The sequence below is a fragment of the Ctenocephalides felis genome, unplaced genomic scaffold, assembly GCF_003426905.1.
Source record: "Ctenocephalides felis isolate EL2017-DRISC unplaced genomic scaffold, ASM342690v1 CF-g0.4_SCAFFOLD_03572, whole genome shotgun sequence".
NCBI classification, from domain to species: domain Eukaryota; kingdom Metazoa; phylum Arthropoda; class Insecta; order Siphonaptera; family Pulicidae; genus Ctenocephalides; species Ctenocephalides felis.
Genome location: NW_020539726.1, coordinates 5350806 through 5367323, shown reverse-complemented (window position 1 = coordinate 5367323; position 16518 = coordinate 5350806). Strand labels below are relative to the sequence as shown.

General features: G+C 30.9%; 2 protein-coding genes across 2 annotated transcripts; both read left to right on the top strand.

Annotated features, from left to right (window-relative positions):
• Positions 1–2226: 2226 nt before the first annotated feature.
• On the top strand, positions 2227–2640 carry LOC113387922 (uncharacterized mitochondrial protein AtMg00860-like). The gene has a single exon (XM_026625306.1). It carries the CDS (start codon positions 2227–2229, stop codon positions 2638–2640), a length of 414 nt encoding a protein of 137 aa, XP_026481091.1.
• A 354-nt stretch (positions 2641–2994) lies between these two features.
• LOC113387921 lies at positions 2995–4272 on the top strand. The gene is made up of 3 exons (XM_026625305.1): positions 2995–3266; positions 3392–3570; positions 3638–4272. Exons 1-3 carry the CDS (start codon positions 2995–2997, stop codon positions 4270–4272), a joined length of 1086 nt encoding a protein of 361 aa, XP_026481090.1.
• The last annotated feature ends 12246 nt before the right edge of the window (positions 4273–16518 follow it).

Below are 16518 nucleotides of genomic sequence, written 5' to 3'. Positions count from 1 at the left end.
AGATTTCTTCCTTCACTGTTTCAAATCATTAGTTTCATTTCTAGAATATTACAATATGACAGTAATGACTTATAAAAAAACTGTGCAAATTAAAATATGAAAATTTAGTGAATTAGTTTGCTAAAGATGTCGAAATATTTCACAAAACAGATGGATTGCAATAACTATTTCAAAGAACAAAAGACAAAAATAATGAAACGTTATTAAGATGAGTTATCACATGTTATTATGATGAGTTATTATGACAAGATAAGAGAATTTTGAACTCGAAATATATTTTAGTGTATACTATTGCATATATTATTGTATATTGTATATATTAATTTCACAAACTAAATAAAGATTCCAAAAACTTTGCGACGTAAATAGTAACATTTGTCTTTTTGAAATGGAGAATGAAAAAACGTTTCCGGAAATCTATAGAAATATCTCATAAAATCATGAATTGATGACTCTAGAAACAGGTTTGCATCCAGTTTTCCCAACGAAATAACAACAAGCATTTTTCTCTTGGCCCTTCCAGTTACAATCGCAACTGCTAAAAGAAATGTTTAGAATTGAAAAATTACGTAAAACTTTTAGGACAAAAATGTCTACCAGACCTATATGTTTCTAATGAATCTTTATAAAATTTAAAGATCATTAAATAATTTAATTTTTCAAAAAATTCGAAGAAACTGAATATATATTTGGAATCATTTGTGAAAAATTCAGAAAATGAGAGACAATTAGATAGATAAGAATGATTAATGAGGATGGATTTGGCTAAAGGAGAGGTCAGTAAAGACATCATAATTAAATTGTGGTCAGAACGTCTGCCACACCACATTCGGCCACAATTGATAGTTTCTCGTCATCTTGGTCCGGAAGCCCTGGCGGCCGAGTTTTGGTCGATCACTGTAGCCCCACATCACATGTCCACAACACACAAGTCTTCAGTAGAACAGAGACTGGACCGCCACGAAACTCTTCTTATGTCTTGCGTCCAGGAAATCAAGGAACTAAGGGAAATGTTAAACACTGAAAGGCAGAAAAATGATCAACAAGAATCACAACACAACCGGTCAAGATCAAGAAGTGGTTCTCGACATAGTTCCAGGACACCTTCTCGTGGATCAGTTTGTTACTATCACTACAGATACGGTGAGAAAGCCACAAAGTGTGAAGAGCCCTGCCTGCTTAAGTCTTTAAACCGGTCGGAAAACTCACTTCACCGTCATTAATTGGAGCTTGTCATGACGGTGAAATAAATTCTGTCTGCTCTGAGCTCCGCCTACATATTTCAGACAGAAAGACTGCAATCCAATTTCTTATAGATTCAGGATCAGTTTTATCCATTTTACCAGCCCATAAGTTCGCCAATGGTCATTCCAAGGGAGAGTTAGTTTTATTTGCAGCAAACTCTAGCAGAATTTCCACATATGGCAAGAGAAGTCTGGAGCTGGATCTATCACTACGCAGAAGTTTTAACTGGCAATTTGTTGTTGCCGATGTAGCCACAGCCATAATAGGAGCCGATTTCCTAAGCAACTACAATCTATTAATAGACTTGAAGGGTAGAAGATTGATTGATTCGACCACAGGTCTTACCTCTGATGAAAAGGTATTCTGGGCACAGCAAGTCAACATCTCCACTGTCAACCCGGCAGAGCCTTTCAAAGATTTACTGGCACAATATATTGCAATAACAAAGCCACAGGTAACCATCAATAATAAATCATCTCATTTTGCCCACAGGATAACCACAACAGGTCCACCATTAGCTTCCAGATTCAGGAAGATCTTCGGAGAAAAGGCTGTTGCAGCCAGGTCAGAGATACAAGATCTCCTAAACAGGGGCACTTTGAGGCCTTCCAACAGTCCATGGGCAAGCCCTATTCACTTGGTTCCCAAAAAGAATGGCACATTCAGAATGTGTGGAGATTATAGGAGGCTGAACGCAAACACGCTGCCCGACAGGTATCCTCCACCATTAATACAAGATGTTTTTAATAATCTTCATCAGAAAGCAGTACTTTCTACAATAGACTTGGAAAAGCCTACCACCAAGTACCCATGCATGAAGAGGATATAAAAAAGACAGCAATTATCACACCATGGTGACTCTTCGAGTATCTACGTATGCCATTTGGACTCAAAAACGCCGCCCAGACATTCCAGAGGTTTATCAATCACATATTCCAAGATTTCAATTTTGTTTTTATTTATATAGACGACATCCTGGTAATGTCGACTGATATGAATAAACACCGTCGTCATCTTCAAATGGTTTTTGAGAGGCTACAGGAATATTCACTCACAATCAACTTAGAGAAATGCGCCTTTGGAAAAGATGAAGAAAACTTCCTTGGTTACAAACTGAGTGCAGCAGGATATTCTCCTTCACCAGACCGAGTAGAGAAAATTATTAATTATCCAAAACCTTCGACAGTTATAGAACTCAGAAGATTTTTGGGCATGGTGAACTATTATCGTAAATCAATTCCTCAAGCAGCAAAAGTTCAAGCACCACTTTATGAGTATTTGAAGTCCTCCGTTGAAAATGACAAGACTCAAATTGTATGGAATGACACCTCATTATTAGCATTCAGCAAGCTGAAGGAAGCTCTAGCAAATGCAATCATTTTCCTTCAAGCATAGCAAATATTAATTTAATTACAGATGCATCTACAACAACCATTGGAGCAACTCTGGGGCAGGAAGAAAACGGCGCATGGCACCCTATAGGTTTCTTTTCCAGAAAGCTCACATCTACTGAACAGCGATATTCAACTTACGATCGCGAGCTACTAGCCATCTTTGCGGCTTTAAAGTATTTTGAATATCTGCTAGAAGGAAGGCACTTTGTAATCAAAACAGACCACAAGCCAATCACACATGCATTTCAACAGAAATTAGAAAAAGCATCAGATCGTCAGCGACGGCAGTTGGAATACATTTCACAGTTTTTCACGGACATTGTATATATGAAGGGTGATCAGAACGTGGTTGCAGATGCCTTGTCCAGGATCAATGCCTTCAAAGTTAGCCGCAGAGGAAATGTCGCAAGAACAGAGCAAGGACGTTGAAATGCAAACTATATTAAATGGCAACACCTCTCTGAATCTTCAAAAATTAACATTAGACGGCTATCCAGTTTATTGCAACACGCAAGATAATTTTGTGGAGCCCTACCTTCCGCAAAGTCTTGGCAGAATTGCTTTTGACATTGTACATGGGAATGCACACCCAAGCATAAGGATTACTTCAAGGGAGTTGCGAAGAAGGTATGTGTGGCCTGGGATTGGTAAAGACGTCACCATGTGAGCACGTCAATGCATTCCTTGCCAAAAATCCAAAATACACAAACATATCACCTCACTTCTATCCATATTCCTTTTCCTGAAAACAGATTTTCACATATTCACATCGACATAATTAAATTACCTAATATTAATGGATATCCTTATTGCCTAACAATCATCGACAGATTCACAAGGTGGCCAGAAGCTATTCCTCTAAAGGACATTTCTTCAGACGATTCTTTAAGCCCTATTTTCAAACTGGATATCAAGATTTGGTACACCATGTGTGATAACATCCGACCAAGGATGCCAGTTTGAATCAGCTATATTCAAATCATTAATGGATTCAATAGGTGCTAAGAAAATACGGACAACGGCATACCACCCTCAGTCCAATGGTCTGGTTGAATGCTGGCATAGAACTCTGAAAGCAGCTTCAATGTGCTCTCCTGAGCCCTGGATCGAAGTATTACCTGTAGTCTTACTAGAGTTACGTTCATCATACAAAGAAGACCTTAAAGCATCCCCTGCTGAGATGGTTTATGGAACCACATTAAGACTACCAGGCGAGTTTTTCACATCTAAAGAACTGTCATCCGATCCACAAGCATTTCTGGATTGTCATAGAAAAATAATGCGTGATATTAAGCCTACAGCCACATCTCTTCATAATAAAGCCAATATGTTTGTACTCAAGGAAATGAATACATGCACTCATGTAGTTGTCAGGTCAGATCATATTCGAAAACCACGATCTCCATATAGTGGACCATATAAAATCATAGAAAGAATTTCAAACAAAGTGTACAAAATTTCTATGGATGGTACTGATAAGAACATATCGGTTGACAGATTAAAACCAGCATATACAGTTAAAACAGATAACAGTCAACCAAGCACATCTCAAGAATTTAAATCACATAACTTGGAGTTATCGATGAATCCTCCAAAAAAGATGAAGTCTAAAAAAGTCTTCTTTAAATTATAATAATTAAATTCATTTATTTCTACCGGATACTTCTTTTTCTTTTGAAGGGGAGTGATATAGCGGAGTCAACACGCCCACATATGACAGTTGATTGACGCAAATCGAATATGATATCAAGCAAGCCAAAGCGAGCGGATTGTTTTAATACGATCAAAAAATATTATATCGCTTTTTTTGAAACGATCTAAAATTATGTATCGCGTTTTTCATCGAGCATTTTTTCGGGATCAAAATTGATATTAGATTTAATGTAATATCAAAACCTTTATTAATTGAGATATAAATAAACACTCATTGTCGAGTCTACATCAAGTAATTGCGATTTCATTTAAAGATTTAATTAATAAATAATATATGGCTCTCATATTTCATAGATATCATGTAATTTAGTATATGGCTAATGTACTAGTTTATAAAGCCAATAAATATTTTACACTCTATATACCAGAGATAGATTTGGATTAATATTGCAGCGATTTATGTTCTGTGATAGATTCAAATGATGTTATATTAAAATAATAAATGATAAAATAACCTTCTTCTGAATAAGATTATGGAAAGTATCTTCAACGAAGGAATGGCGGTAGAAAACGTCAATAGCCCATAAATGACAGCGACTTATATGCTGTAAAATATTTCATAATCCCTTATATTAAAATTATGAACTGTAAAATATTTTTTTTATAAATAAGCATTGGAAAAACCTTCTATTGAGAAGGTCGGGATAGAGAAAAAGCTTTTTATTGAGGAAAGTAAGGTCTTATAAAAATAATATAGTACTTTTATTAGAATATACTTCTTGAAGCAATCATTCAAAAAAAATATAAAGCAACACAAATTGGTGAAAACAGCAATACAGATTGATGTTCTTAACAAATTTTTATATACAATGTTGAATAATATAAATAATTCATATTAAAAGTCTGAACATAGCTATCTCGATTTATGTAATAGGATTGTGCAAATATCTCATTAGTAGCTGTGCATCAAAACAAGAGGTTGATTGCTGGTTATTTAACATTGAATAAGGAAAAATTATAACAAACGTTTTTATATTGAAATAACGAACAATTATATTTCAATTAAGAAAATTGGGACGCAGAAGAAGTGCTTGACTGCTAGTTATTTTACATTAAATAACTCTTTATTAAAAGTGAGCTTTTAAAATTAAATTATTAATAAAACAAATAAATAAATTGTTTATAATCACATTAATGGAGATATAATTGATTAATGAACTTCAAAAGAAACTCCACTATATTAGCAATGATCTTACTATACTAAAAATTCAAAATCTGGATGGTGATAGGAGTGTAAAAATAGAACTATACATACCTGTCGAGTTATTGTCATATAAAATAAATACACATTAATAATTAGAATTTTCAATTTTTCTGAAGTGTTGCACTATTGGTTTAGTATTGAAAACGAGTATTCGGTAATTTCCCAATGATCAAATCATCAAGTGATTCTTTAGAACATTTATTAAATTTTACCTCTTAAAGCAATAATTTTAATAATAACATAACGCAAAGCCATTCACAGAAAGCAAGGGACATGGAATAACTTCAATATTTCAGCGACATCAAACTCGGACCTAGAATAGATTGCCAGTTATTTTACTTTTAATAGCTCTTGAATATGAAGAACGTGAGCTATTAAAATTATATTATTAATAAAAAAAATGTATATGGTCAACCGCTGGATTCGCTTTTTCAAAAATGTAATGAGATTTTTATATTGTCAATACAAGTAAAATGTTTTTTGAATTGTTAAAATCGGACGCTTCGTTGTCTTAAAATCTGAGTTACCATTTTTGGCACTTTTTGCCCCGTATCTTCGGAACGGCTCAACCTGCCTTAGGCAAAAACTAATAAGCACGTCTTCTTATCAATACGAATTGAAAGTTTTTTAAATTATCCAAATCGGTTACTCCATACTTTTTTGTTATAATTTATTTTTGTTAATCAAGACATTAAATGTCTTATTTACAAAATTGATATGTGCAAAAAAAGAAAAAATACAATAAATTGAATATATAATTATAAAAGTTAAAATACAAAACAGTAATACAAAAATAATATCAAAAATGAACTAGGGCGTGATGATGTATGCCGCGTACTAAGTTAGGGCGCGTGCAAGCATTGGGCTAGATGTTTGGTACATCATTGTTCATGATGATAGTAGGCGGATTGTTGTGGTGTTTTAGTGAAACAATTATGAGCTGAAATTTTTCAAAACTGTCGAAATTATCGAGAATTGATATGTTTGAACCATATAAATAAACTTCAAAATTCAAAATCAAAATTGGTACGGTACCCAATAAAATAGACACAAAATGTGTACACATTATGAAAATCTTTATAAAATATATCTGATAATTTGATGTAGGGTAGAGCGGGGCTAGTTGAGTATAGGGGCAAGTTGAACAATCGAAATATCTCGAAAACTAATTGTCCGTTTAGGCATTATATGGAGGAAAGATAGAGGTTTGGGTGAAATAAACATCCCTCGATCGCTAGTGGCCGCTGGACAAATGAGTGAGCCTCACCAACGTTTTGTTTATTTTGAGACCAAAAAGTAACTAGTTGGTTTGGTTTTTAGCCCTAAGGCAAGTTACATGAACTTCCCGATATGTTTAAGTAATCGACTTAATCAATAAAAAATAAATTAATTTATGAGTCATTAAAAGTATTCCAAGTGGATTTATTACACATAATTGAAAACGAACGAACACTTTGACTCCGAGTATTTTCTACAAGCAAATTTTATATAATTGAACCAGTTTTCAGGACTTTAATGGTTTATTGTGTTCAAGACCAAATACTTTATGATTATACCAAGTAAATAGTCTAATTTTAATTTTAACAAATCTCAAAAGAACTACTCATTTTCTCAAACTTTGATGAATTTTTAAAATCAAACTATCTGTCGTAAGGCCGTAATATTTCAGTAAGTTCTATAGGACCATGGTATATATCACTAAAAAAAATCTATAAAAATTGGCTTAAATTTTTTTTCAATAGTTAATTACAAGAAAACGGCTCGGTAGATTTTCACCTAAAACTAATCAGTATCATTCCCAACTAATATCTTTCGAACAGTTTTCGATTTTTTAAAATCGGTTCGGTAGGATGAGCTTAAATGTGGACGAAAAGTTTAACACTTTTTTTCAAATTATAAAGAAACGGCTTGGCAGATCGTCACAAAACTGACAAACGATAGTCCTCACCGAAATACATCAAATGGCTTTTAAATTTCTGAAATCGGTTAAGGCGTTTTTGAGAAAACGTCAATCAAAGATCTCATTTTGACAAATGTCAAAAAAACGATACCAATTTTTGCAAACTTTGACGAATTTTTAAAGCTAAACGAGTTGTCGTAGGACCGTAATATTTTAGTATGACCTAGAAAACTATGGTATCTACCGTCAAAAAAAAAATCATAAAAATCGTCGAAATTTTTTTTTTTAAAAACTTTATTGCAAGAAACCGGCCCGGCCGATCTTTACCAAAAACTAATCAGCACGATTCCCAACCAATATCTATCGAATGGTTTTTGAATTTTCAGAATCGATTCAGAATTGCGGGCTAAAACGTGGACGAAAAAATTTTCACTTTTCTGCAATTTACAAAGAAACGGCACGGCCGATCGCCGCACAAAACTCAGAAACGATAGTCCTCATCGAGATACATCGAATGGCTTATAAATTTTTGAAATCGGTCCAGCCGTTTTGGAGAAAACGTCGATTTACGGCAAAAAATCTGTTCACACACACACGCACACACACACACACATACTTTTTCCAAATTTGGTCTCATTCGATTCAGAATGGCTTGAAACGTCGAGAAAACATAAAATTAGCGAATCGGATTTTTTGATGAAAACATAAACTTCTCCTTCGGGAAGTTAAAAAAGTCATTCATCACGAGTTTTCGTCTGGTTTAGTCAAATGTTATTTATTTTTAATCAGGTAAATGTTATTCTTCCATATAATTATAGTACATTTAATATGAACAGGGATTCTGGGTATAAGTCTCATGGTTTTTTTATAAACTCACTTTTATTTTGAAATTCCGAGTTGGGGTTAGTTGAGCATAGTTGCTAAACTTGTTCTGTCACTAACACAATTACCATTAACTTCCAGAAATTAATTATTATTTTTAAGATTTAAGCTAAGTCTATGAGTAATAATATAAAGAAATAATGTCTTTAAACAAAAATACTGAATATAATGGTAAAATAATTCCTAAGATACGATATTGTTTTGTTGATCCTATTTTTGGTTAATTATTCAAAGAAACATACTATAAGTTTTGTTTTTTCTATCAATAAAGACTATAAATATAGAACTGGTTATTAAAAACTTATTTTGTTTCATCACTAATCGACATTGAACCTACGATTTTATTATACTTTCATAGTGCTCAACTTGCCTCACCTATGAGGTACATTGAGCATACATGACTTTTTGCATTTAAACAGCTGTAGCTTTTAAATTTTACTTATTACCAAAAAATAGTATTAACACTTTTGTTAAGCTATAAACAACAAATCCATTAAGCCGAATAGCAATTTATTGAGACTTTTCATTGAGGAGCTACATCCGTTTAAGTAAAAATTTGCTCAACTAGCTCCGCCCTACACTACATATGTCTAATGATCATTTTTGACGGCCATAAGACGTCTTTTTAAACTTATTTTTATTAAGAGTCCATAACCGCTAGATCTGCCTTACAAAAAAATTAATCAGTTTTTTATCTTGTCAATACAAGTAATTTTTTTTTTGAATTATTAAATGCGGACGCTCCGTTCTCTTAAAAACTGATTTACCGTTTTTGGCACTTTTTGCGCCGTATCTTCGGAACGACTAGACCTTTGCCAAAAACTAATGAACGCACCCGGAGGCACTGGCAAAACATTTATTATTTCATTGGTTCTTGCGCGTGTGCGGTCGCAAAATAATATTGCGTTGGCGATAGCTTCATCAACAATTGAAGCGGCATTACTTAAAGAGGACGAACTGCGCATTCGGCATTTAAGTTACTTCAAATGTTCATGTTAACCTAGAAGCAAAGTGCAATATAAAGAAGAAATCTGGAATGGCAGAAGTTTTGCGAAAATGTAAAATAATCATAATAAAATGTAAAATAAATAAATGTATAAAGATGCTCAAGCATTCGCTTAAAGCTCTTGATAGGTCGCTGAAAGATATCAATAATATTAATTGTCTTTTTGGTGGCTGCCTATTGCTACTGTCTGGCGATTTTAAACAGACATTGCCCATTATTCTACGAGAAACCAATGCTGATCAAATAAATGCCTATTTAAAAAATCTCATCTGTAGCGCCAAGTAAAGAAATTATATCTTAGTCTTAACATTCGCGTTCAATGTCTAAATGATGCACAGGGGTCGAAATTTTCACAACAATTATTGGATATTGATAATAACAGAATTAATTTTTATAAAAATATAGAGTACATTTAATTCCCTGAAAATTATTATAATATAGTTGATAGCAAAGCTAAATTAATAGAAAATATTTTTCCAAATTTAAAGAATAATCATAAAGACCATGAGTGGCTACAAGAACGAGCAATTTTAGCAGCAACAAAATTAGATGAGGGCGTAATGAATTTAAAAATACAACAGATACTGCCATTATATGAATTCACATTTAAATCAGTTGATACTGTTATTGATCCTGATCATCAATTATCCAGTCGAATTTTTGAATTCTCTTGATTTAACAGGAATGCCGTCTCACAAATTACTATTGATAGTTGGTTCTCCAATTATTTCACTAAGAAATTTAAATGCCCCAAAAATATGCGATAGCAGAAGCTTAGCAATAACAAAAATTGTGGTAAACGTTATAGAGGCAATTATTCTGGGCGAAAAATTCAAAAGTAATGTTGTTATTTAGCTTAATATACCACTAATTTCTTCGGAATCAGTAATAAAGACTGCAGTTTCCTATCCGTTTGGCTTATGTTATGCCCATAAACAAGTCACAAGGGCTGACAATGAACTTTTGCGGAATCAATTTGAAAAATAAGTGCTTTAATCACGGACGGTTAAATGTTGCTTGCTCAAGAGTCAACAACCCAAATAATTTATATATTTATACACTTAATAATCTCACCTGACACAAGAATATTGTATATCAATTGGCATTATAATAAACTCTACTACATTAAAAGTTTAAAATAAAAAATTAATTATGTACTATATTAATTAATTAATATTAATTATATAATTAATATTATTAATAATAACATTAATTATTGGTATTGCATTCCTGAATATAATATTTTTAAATTGTTTATTTGAAAATAAATATAACTGTTGTATTAATTAAATTTATTTATGGATAATTATAAAAAAGTTGAATGATATTGAAAAGTTAAATATTGTTTTTATTATAAGCATATGTGTACAGGACAACGTCTGTCGGGTCAACTTTTTTTAATTTTTTGACAAACTTGTATGTGGTTTAAACGCTTAATTATAACAAAATGTACTGTTTTGATAATAATTATCATAAAATAAAATAAAACATTCATAACAAATTATACATTTCCTAATATTGTATATCAATTGGCATTATAATAAACTCTACTACATTAAAAGTTTAAAATAAAAAATTAATTATGTACTATATATTAATTAATATTAAATTATATAATTAATATTATTAATAATAACATTAATTATTGGTATTGCATTCCTGAATATAATATTTTTAAATTGTTTATTTGAAAATAAATATAACTGTTGTATTAATTAAATTTATTTATGGATAATTATAAAAAAGTTGAATGATATTGAAAAGTTAAATATTGTTTTATTATAAGCATATGTGTACAGGACAACGTCTGTCGGGTCAACTTTTTTTAAATTTTTTGACAAAACTTGTATGTGGTTTAAACGCTTAATTATAACAAAATGTACTGTTTTGATAATAATTATCATAAAAATAAAATAAAACATTCATAACAAATTATACATTTCCTTGATAATTATTTACCAAATAAAATTAACTAGCGAGAACAACACAAGACTTCCAGAATAAATACATAAACATAATAAAGGCTTTAAATGAAGTTTAACTATAAATATCGATGTGCAAAAATTGTATTTAAAAATCAAATAAAAAATTTAGGTAATATTTAGGACTAAAAACGTAACAAGTTTAGTGTCAAAAATTTTCTGTATGAACCGTCATTGTGGTTATAAAATACGAATTGAAGAGATCTTATTTAAAATAAAACATTACATAATTTGAAATCAATGTTATAATTAATATAAACATTTCAAAAAAAAAAATTATGAACACTAATATCAAACTTATCAGTATATGAAATAGTTTCTCAAAGATGTATTTTTGGCTTTCACTTCCATTATTCGGAATGCACTTATATCAGAAAAATCTGCAAATTAAACGATAATATAATTTGATATTAATTTCATTTATTGCAGAGAAAGAGCAAAAGATGGTATAAATATACAATAAAAAAGTTGTGCTAACTAGCAAGTTTTAGAATAACAATGTTCCTCAATCGACTCATTTTTTATAAATGTAATACTTAAATATTTTTTGACCTAATATAATAGTTTATTTTAGTTTTAGTATAGTTTACTCTTGGAATTTTGTAATTGATTGGACACAAATGTGTCTCATGTGACACGTTTCGCGAAAAAGTGAATAAATCATATATGAAATTAATGTGCATTGTATGCAAAATCAACGCAAATGCGTTGGTAATTTCAAACATATCCATATAGATTGAAAAGGCAGCGTTCGAGAATCTATAATAAATTATAAATTAAATACGAACGTCATTCCGTAATTAAATGTGGATATAGTTTTTAAATTAAACTTGATTTAACTATAATAAAATCTAAATTAATGAAGTAAATTGAATATTCAACATTCGCGCGAAAAGAAATATGAATGACATTAAATATCAAGTATAAAAAGCAAATGGAATAATCACTAAAAAATAAATACATCATGAAAAATTATCTATATAAAGTAGTAATATTTTATACATAAAATATAACTAGTTAGTTATCTTGTAACAAAATATTTTATGGTCGCACTATTGGGTTTTAATTATAAGTTGAACTAAATATATTTTTAGTGGACAAAAACGATGAACTTCTCGACAATTTATAAAGCTGGTTATTTTGACAATCTGAAACTATTTTCAAAATATAGAGGTCTGTTCAAAAAGTTTTCGTAATTTTTGTTTTTTCAAAAAAATATTTATTCATTCGTCTACATCAATGTGGTCCCCTTCAAAGTAGTCCCCCTGACTTTTTCAATTCTTCCATTGTAAAAATCGCCGAGCTCAGAAAAACACGTCGAACCTTAGCGACTACCACAGACAAAGTAAACAGTGAATATAGCTGAAAATTTCATCATACTTTAGGGGCATGTATACCAACACAATAAAAAAAAATTTTGACAATCAGACACTCCAGACCCGCGAAATTTAATTATTAGTAATTCCGGGTACTTTTTGAACAGACCATGTATACTTCGTAAATAATAAAGGATCGTTACACTAATAATTTACCATTGCAATTTTATATAAATAAATATTTACTTATGTATTGATATAAATCCTGTAATGATATTTTTTTATAATATAATATATAATATAATAATCATTAAAATTCATTAAGGTTTATTAACGCTACACCAACAATCGACACAAACAATCATTATTTTGTTTCTAAGGTGTTTTTGCTTTTACTCTTACCCACCCTAAAAGATTTTGAAAATAAATTAAATTAAATTTATTGAAAATTTGGAAAGCCTAAAAAACTTCGGTCCTTCGGAAATATTCGGATGCTTTGTTCTATCAAAACTTGCTGTTTTTTACTTATATTATTACTTAAATTTATTTCATTGCCGAAAACTATTCGGATTGTGTCCTTATCAAACAAATATAATATTTTTTGAATAATTAAAATTGTGGACATACATACATATTTATTTTCTATGGTATGCCATAATATTCTGCTCTTGAAATGTAAAAAAGATAAATAGAAAATTTTTATTCACGGTTTTTGGCTTTCACTATAACTTACTCACTAAAAATTTGAAATGCCTAAAAAACTACGGTCATTCGGGAATATTCGAATGCTTTGTTCTATCAAAAAATGCTGTTTTTTACTTATATTATTACTTAAATTTATTTCATTGCAAAAACTATTCGGATTGTGGCCCCCTCAAACAAATGTAATGTTATTTGAATCATTAAAAGCGTGAACAAATATTTGCATCCAAATATACATATATACAAACTGCACACATACGTACATATGTAGAGAATGTCGCACATAACAAAATATAAATAAATTATTAATTTATAATTTGACCTGGAACATATTTTTGTTTACAAAAAATGGTATATATCAATTGTACGAATCCAACAGGAAAACAAAACTTAGTCGAAAAAGTTCAGTTCAAAAACATATTTAATTTTTGGGGTATTTGAGTGAGAGGAATAGATGATTATTAAAATTCATAAAGTTTTATTAGTGTTACACCAACAATCGACACACACAAATATAATTTTGTTTTTAACGTTTGCCAAAATGTTCAGGTCTTTTTTTTTGCAATTAATATAACTTACCCTACGGTATTTGGAAAATAAATTTCTATGGTCAATTTTTTATTATTCTCGGACTCTAGTATTTTGAATGTATAATTATTTAAAAAATTATACTGATAGAAACTTCTAATGTAAAAACACTTATAAATTTGAAGAACAATATGCTTATTAGTTTAAAAATAACTATAATTAACTAAAATTGACAAAAAAATATTTTAACTAGCTGTAAGTGGAATTCTGTCTTGAGGCAATTATGTCATCGTGCCTTAAGGCAAATTGCTGGAACTTCCCGTACCGTAACGAAATGTTCGTGGAATACTGAATGTTTTCAAATAGATTATTCTAAATATTGTAACATTGTCAATATTTATAAGAATTATATAAACTGTATTGCAGAGTTGAAATTATTTGTAAAGTATATTAGAACTATAGTCAGAATTAAAAATGAAATCTGAAATATATAAAAAACTAAAAAAAAAAAAAAAAAAAAAAAAAAAAAAAAAAAAAAAAAAAAAAAAAAAAAAAATGGAACAAAATTTTTTTTCCAAAATCAATTATTTTTGTTAAGACAAGCAGAAGTTCTTTGAATCAATTGAATCGGACGCTTAGTTCTCTCAAAAAACTGCCATTTTTTGTACATTTAGCTCTGTATCTCCGAAATGGCTGGGCCTGCCTTTGCGAAAAACTAATAACCCCTTCTCCCAATCATTACTAATTGAATGTTTTTTAGATCATTCAAATCGGATGCTCCGTTCACTCAAAAACTCGATTTCTATTTTCTGCACTCTTTGCTCCGTATCTCCGAAACGGCTGGACCTGCCTTCGCCAAAAACTAATCAGCTCTTTTCCCTATCAATAGGAATCGAATGTTTTTTAAACCATTCAAATCGGTTGATCCGTACGCCCGAAAACGTGGACGAAAATTTGTATCCATACATACACACACACACACACACACACACACACATCCATTATTTCTGAAGTATGCCAAAACGTTCAGAAACCTTCAAAACGTCGAGAAATGTAAAAATTTTCAATTCCGATTTTCGGCCCATTACAATAACTTACCCTACGGGAAGTTAATAATAAAAAATTAGTTTGTGAGATAATAAAAATTATGACTAAGTTTGACATATTTGCAATTTTTGTAAATTAAAAAATGTCAAGAAAAAAATAATTTATAAAAAATTGAAACAGATTGGCGTATAGTATTTATAAAAAAGTAAAAATTCATGTAAATTCTTCGTGTATCAGTTAATGGTAAAAGATAAAATCGCATATCTCAGCCATCATCTAGAATAAAGCAAAACATATATTTTCGTGCTATTTACCAAAGAGGCGTAAATATCTGATTATGCCAGTTGTTTCTTTTGTGGAATGCCGATTAAGGAATTCAGGGAGAAGGCGCAGAGGAGCGCAAGGTCAATGAGTTTATGAATATAAATGGGCGTAATGAGGAAAATAAAATAAATCAATAGTTGTTATGAATATGTTTGTACTGTAGAGTATAATGAAGAAGTCGGAGGAAGGAGGGTTTAGAAGGTTCATTTGAAAAACGGAACGCGATGGGAAGTGCTCGTACATACGTAATTCTCTCGAGAGGTTCGATAAACAGCTATTGAATATTTTCTCTAGCAAACCGGACGATTCTCATTTCCTATAGAGCATAATACCCGGTAGTGTGTTGGGGATATAATGACGTAGTACCCGAAATGCGTCTATGGGTCTCACGTCAATGCAGAAGAAATTGCATGAACTGGATAGAGAAAGCTGACCAGGAATTGTGAAAAATTCACGACAAATACGTTACCTGGTCGCTTTTATAAAATAACAATTTATATCAGAATACTCTACCCTACTCTACTAATATTCATATCAGAGTTTATGATATCATAAAACATAGATGATACTAAGTACGGTTGTGCCAGGGTACGATAGTGATAGTCACCATTACAGCTGAACTGTGGTAATTAGAATAGGGTGTTTGTTTGTTCAAACAAGTTTCCATTATTGCATTGTGTCCACCATATTTGTAGACCAAATTGCTTCTAAAAAGTTTATGGTTTGATTTCTTTTGATAATAACTTTGACAGATTACTTTGGTTGTAATTTTTATGTAAGCTTTTCGCCAAAACACTGCTTGAAAACAACCTTCCAAAAAGACTAAAACGCAAACACCAGCCACAATTAAGTTTATAGAGTAATATGCACCCATCACAATCTAAGTTCCTATAGTAAAGTGGAAGTAACATAGGTTACAAAGAAGTTTTTAAATTTTTGCATTAGAACAAAAATTCAATGAAGATGTGGTTTCATTAAATGAAGCATGCTGTTGATTGTATATAAAGTGATTAGTTGAATTTTAACTTGACGGAGTGCGGATTAAAATGATTCAAAAATTTTCAAAGCGTTAATTACTGAATAGAGCATTAGTAAATTTCACGAAATAGTGCTTAGCGTGCGCGTAAGGTTCACACGCGATTGAAGTAAAACTTATTTGCCACTGTACAAGATGACATTTAAGTAAAAACAATATAATTTTGAATAATGTTTATTAGTAATATGGTAACACTTGTGATGCACACACTTATTCGTGTCAACTGTCAACCACCATAC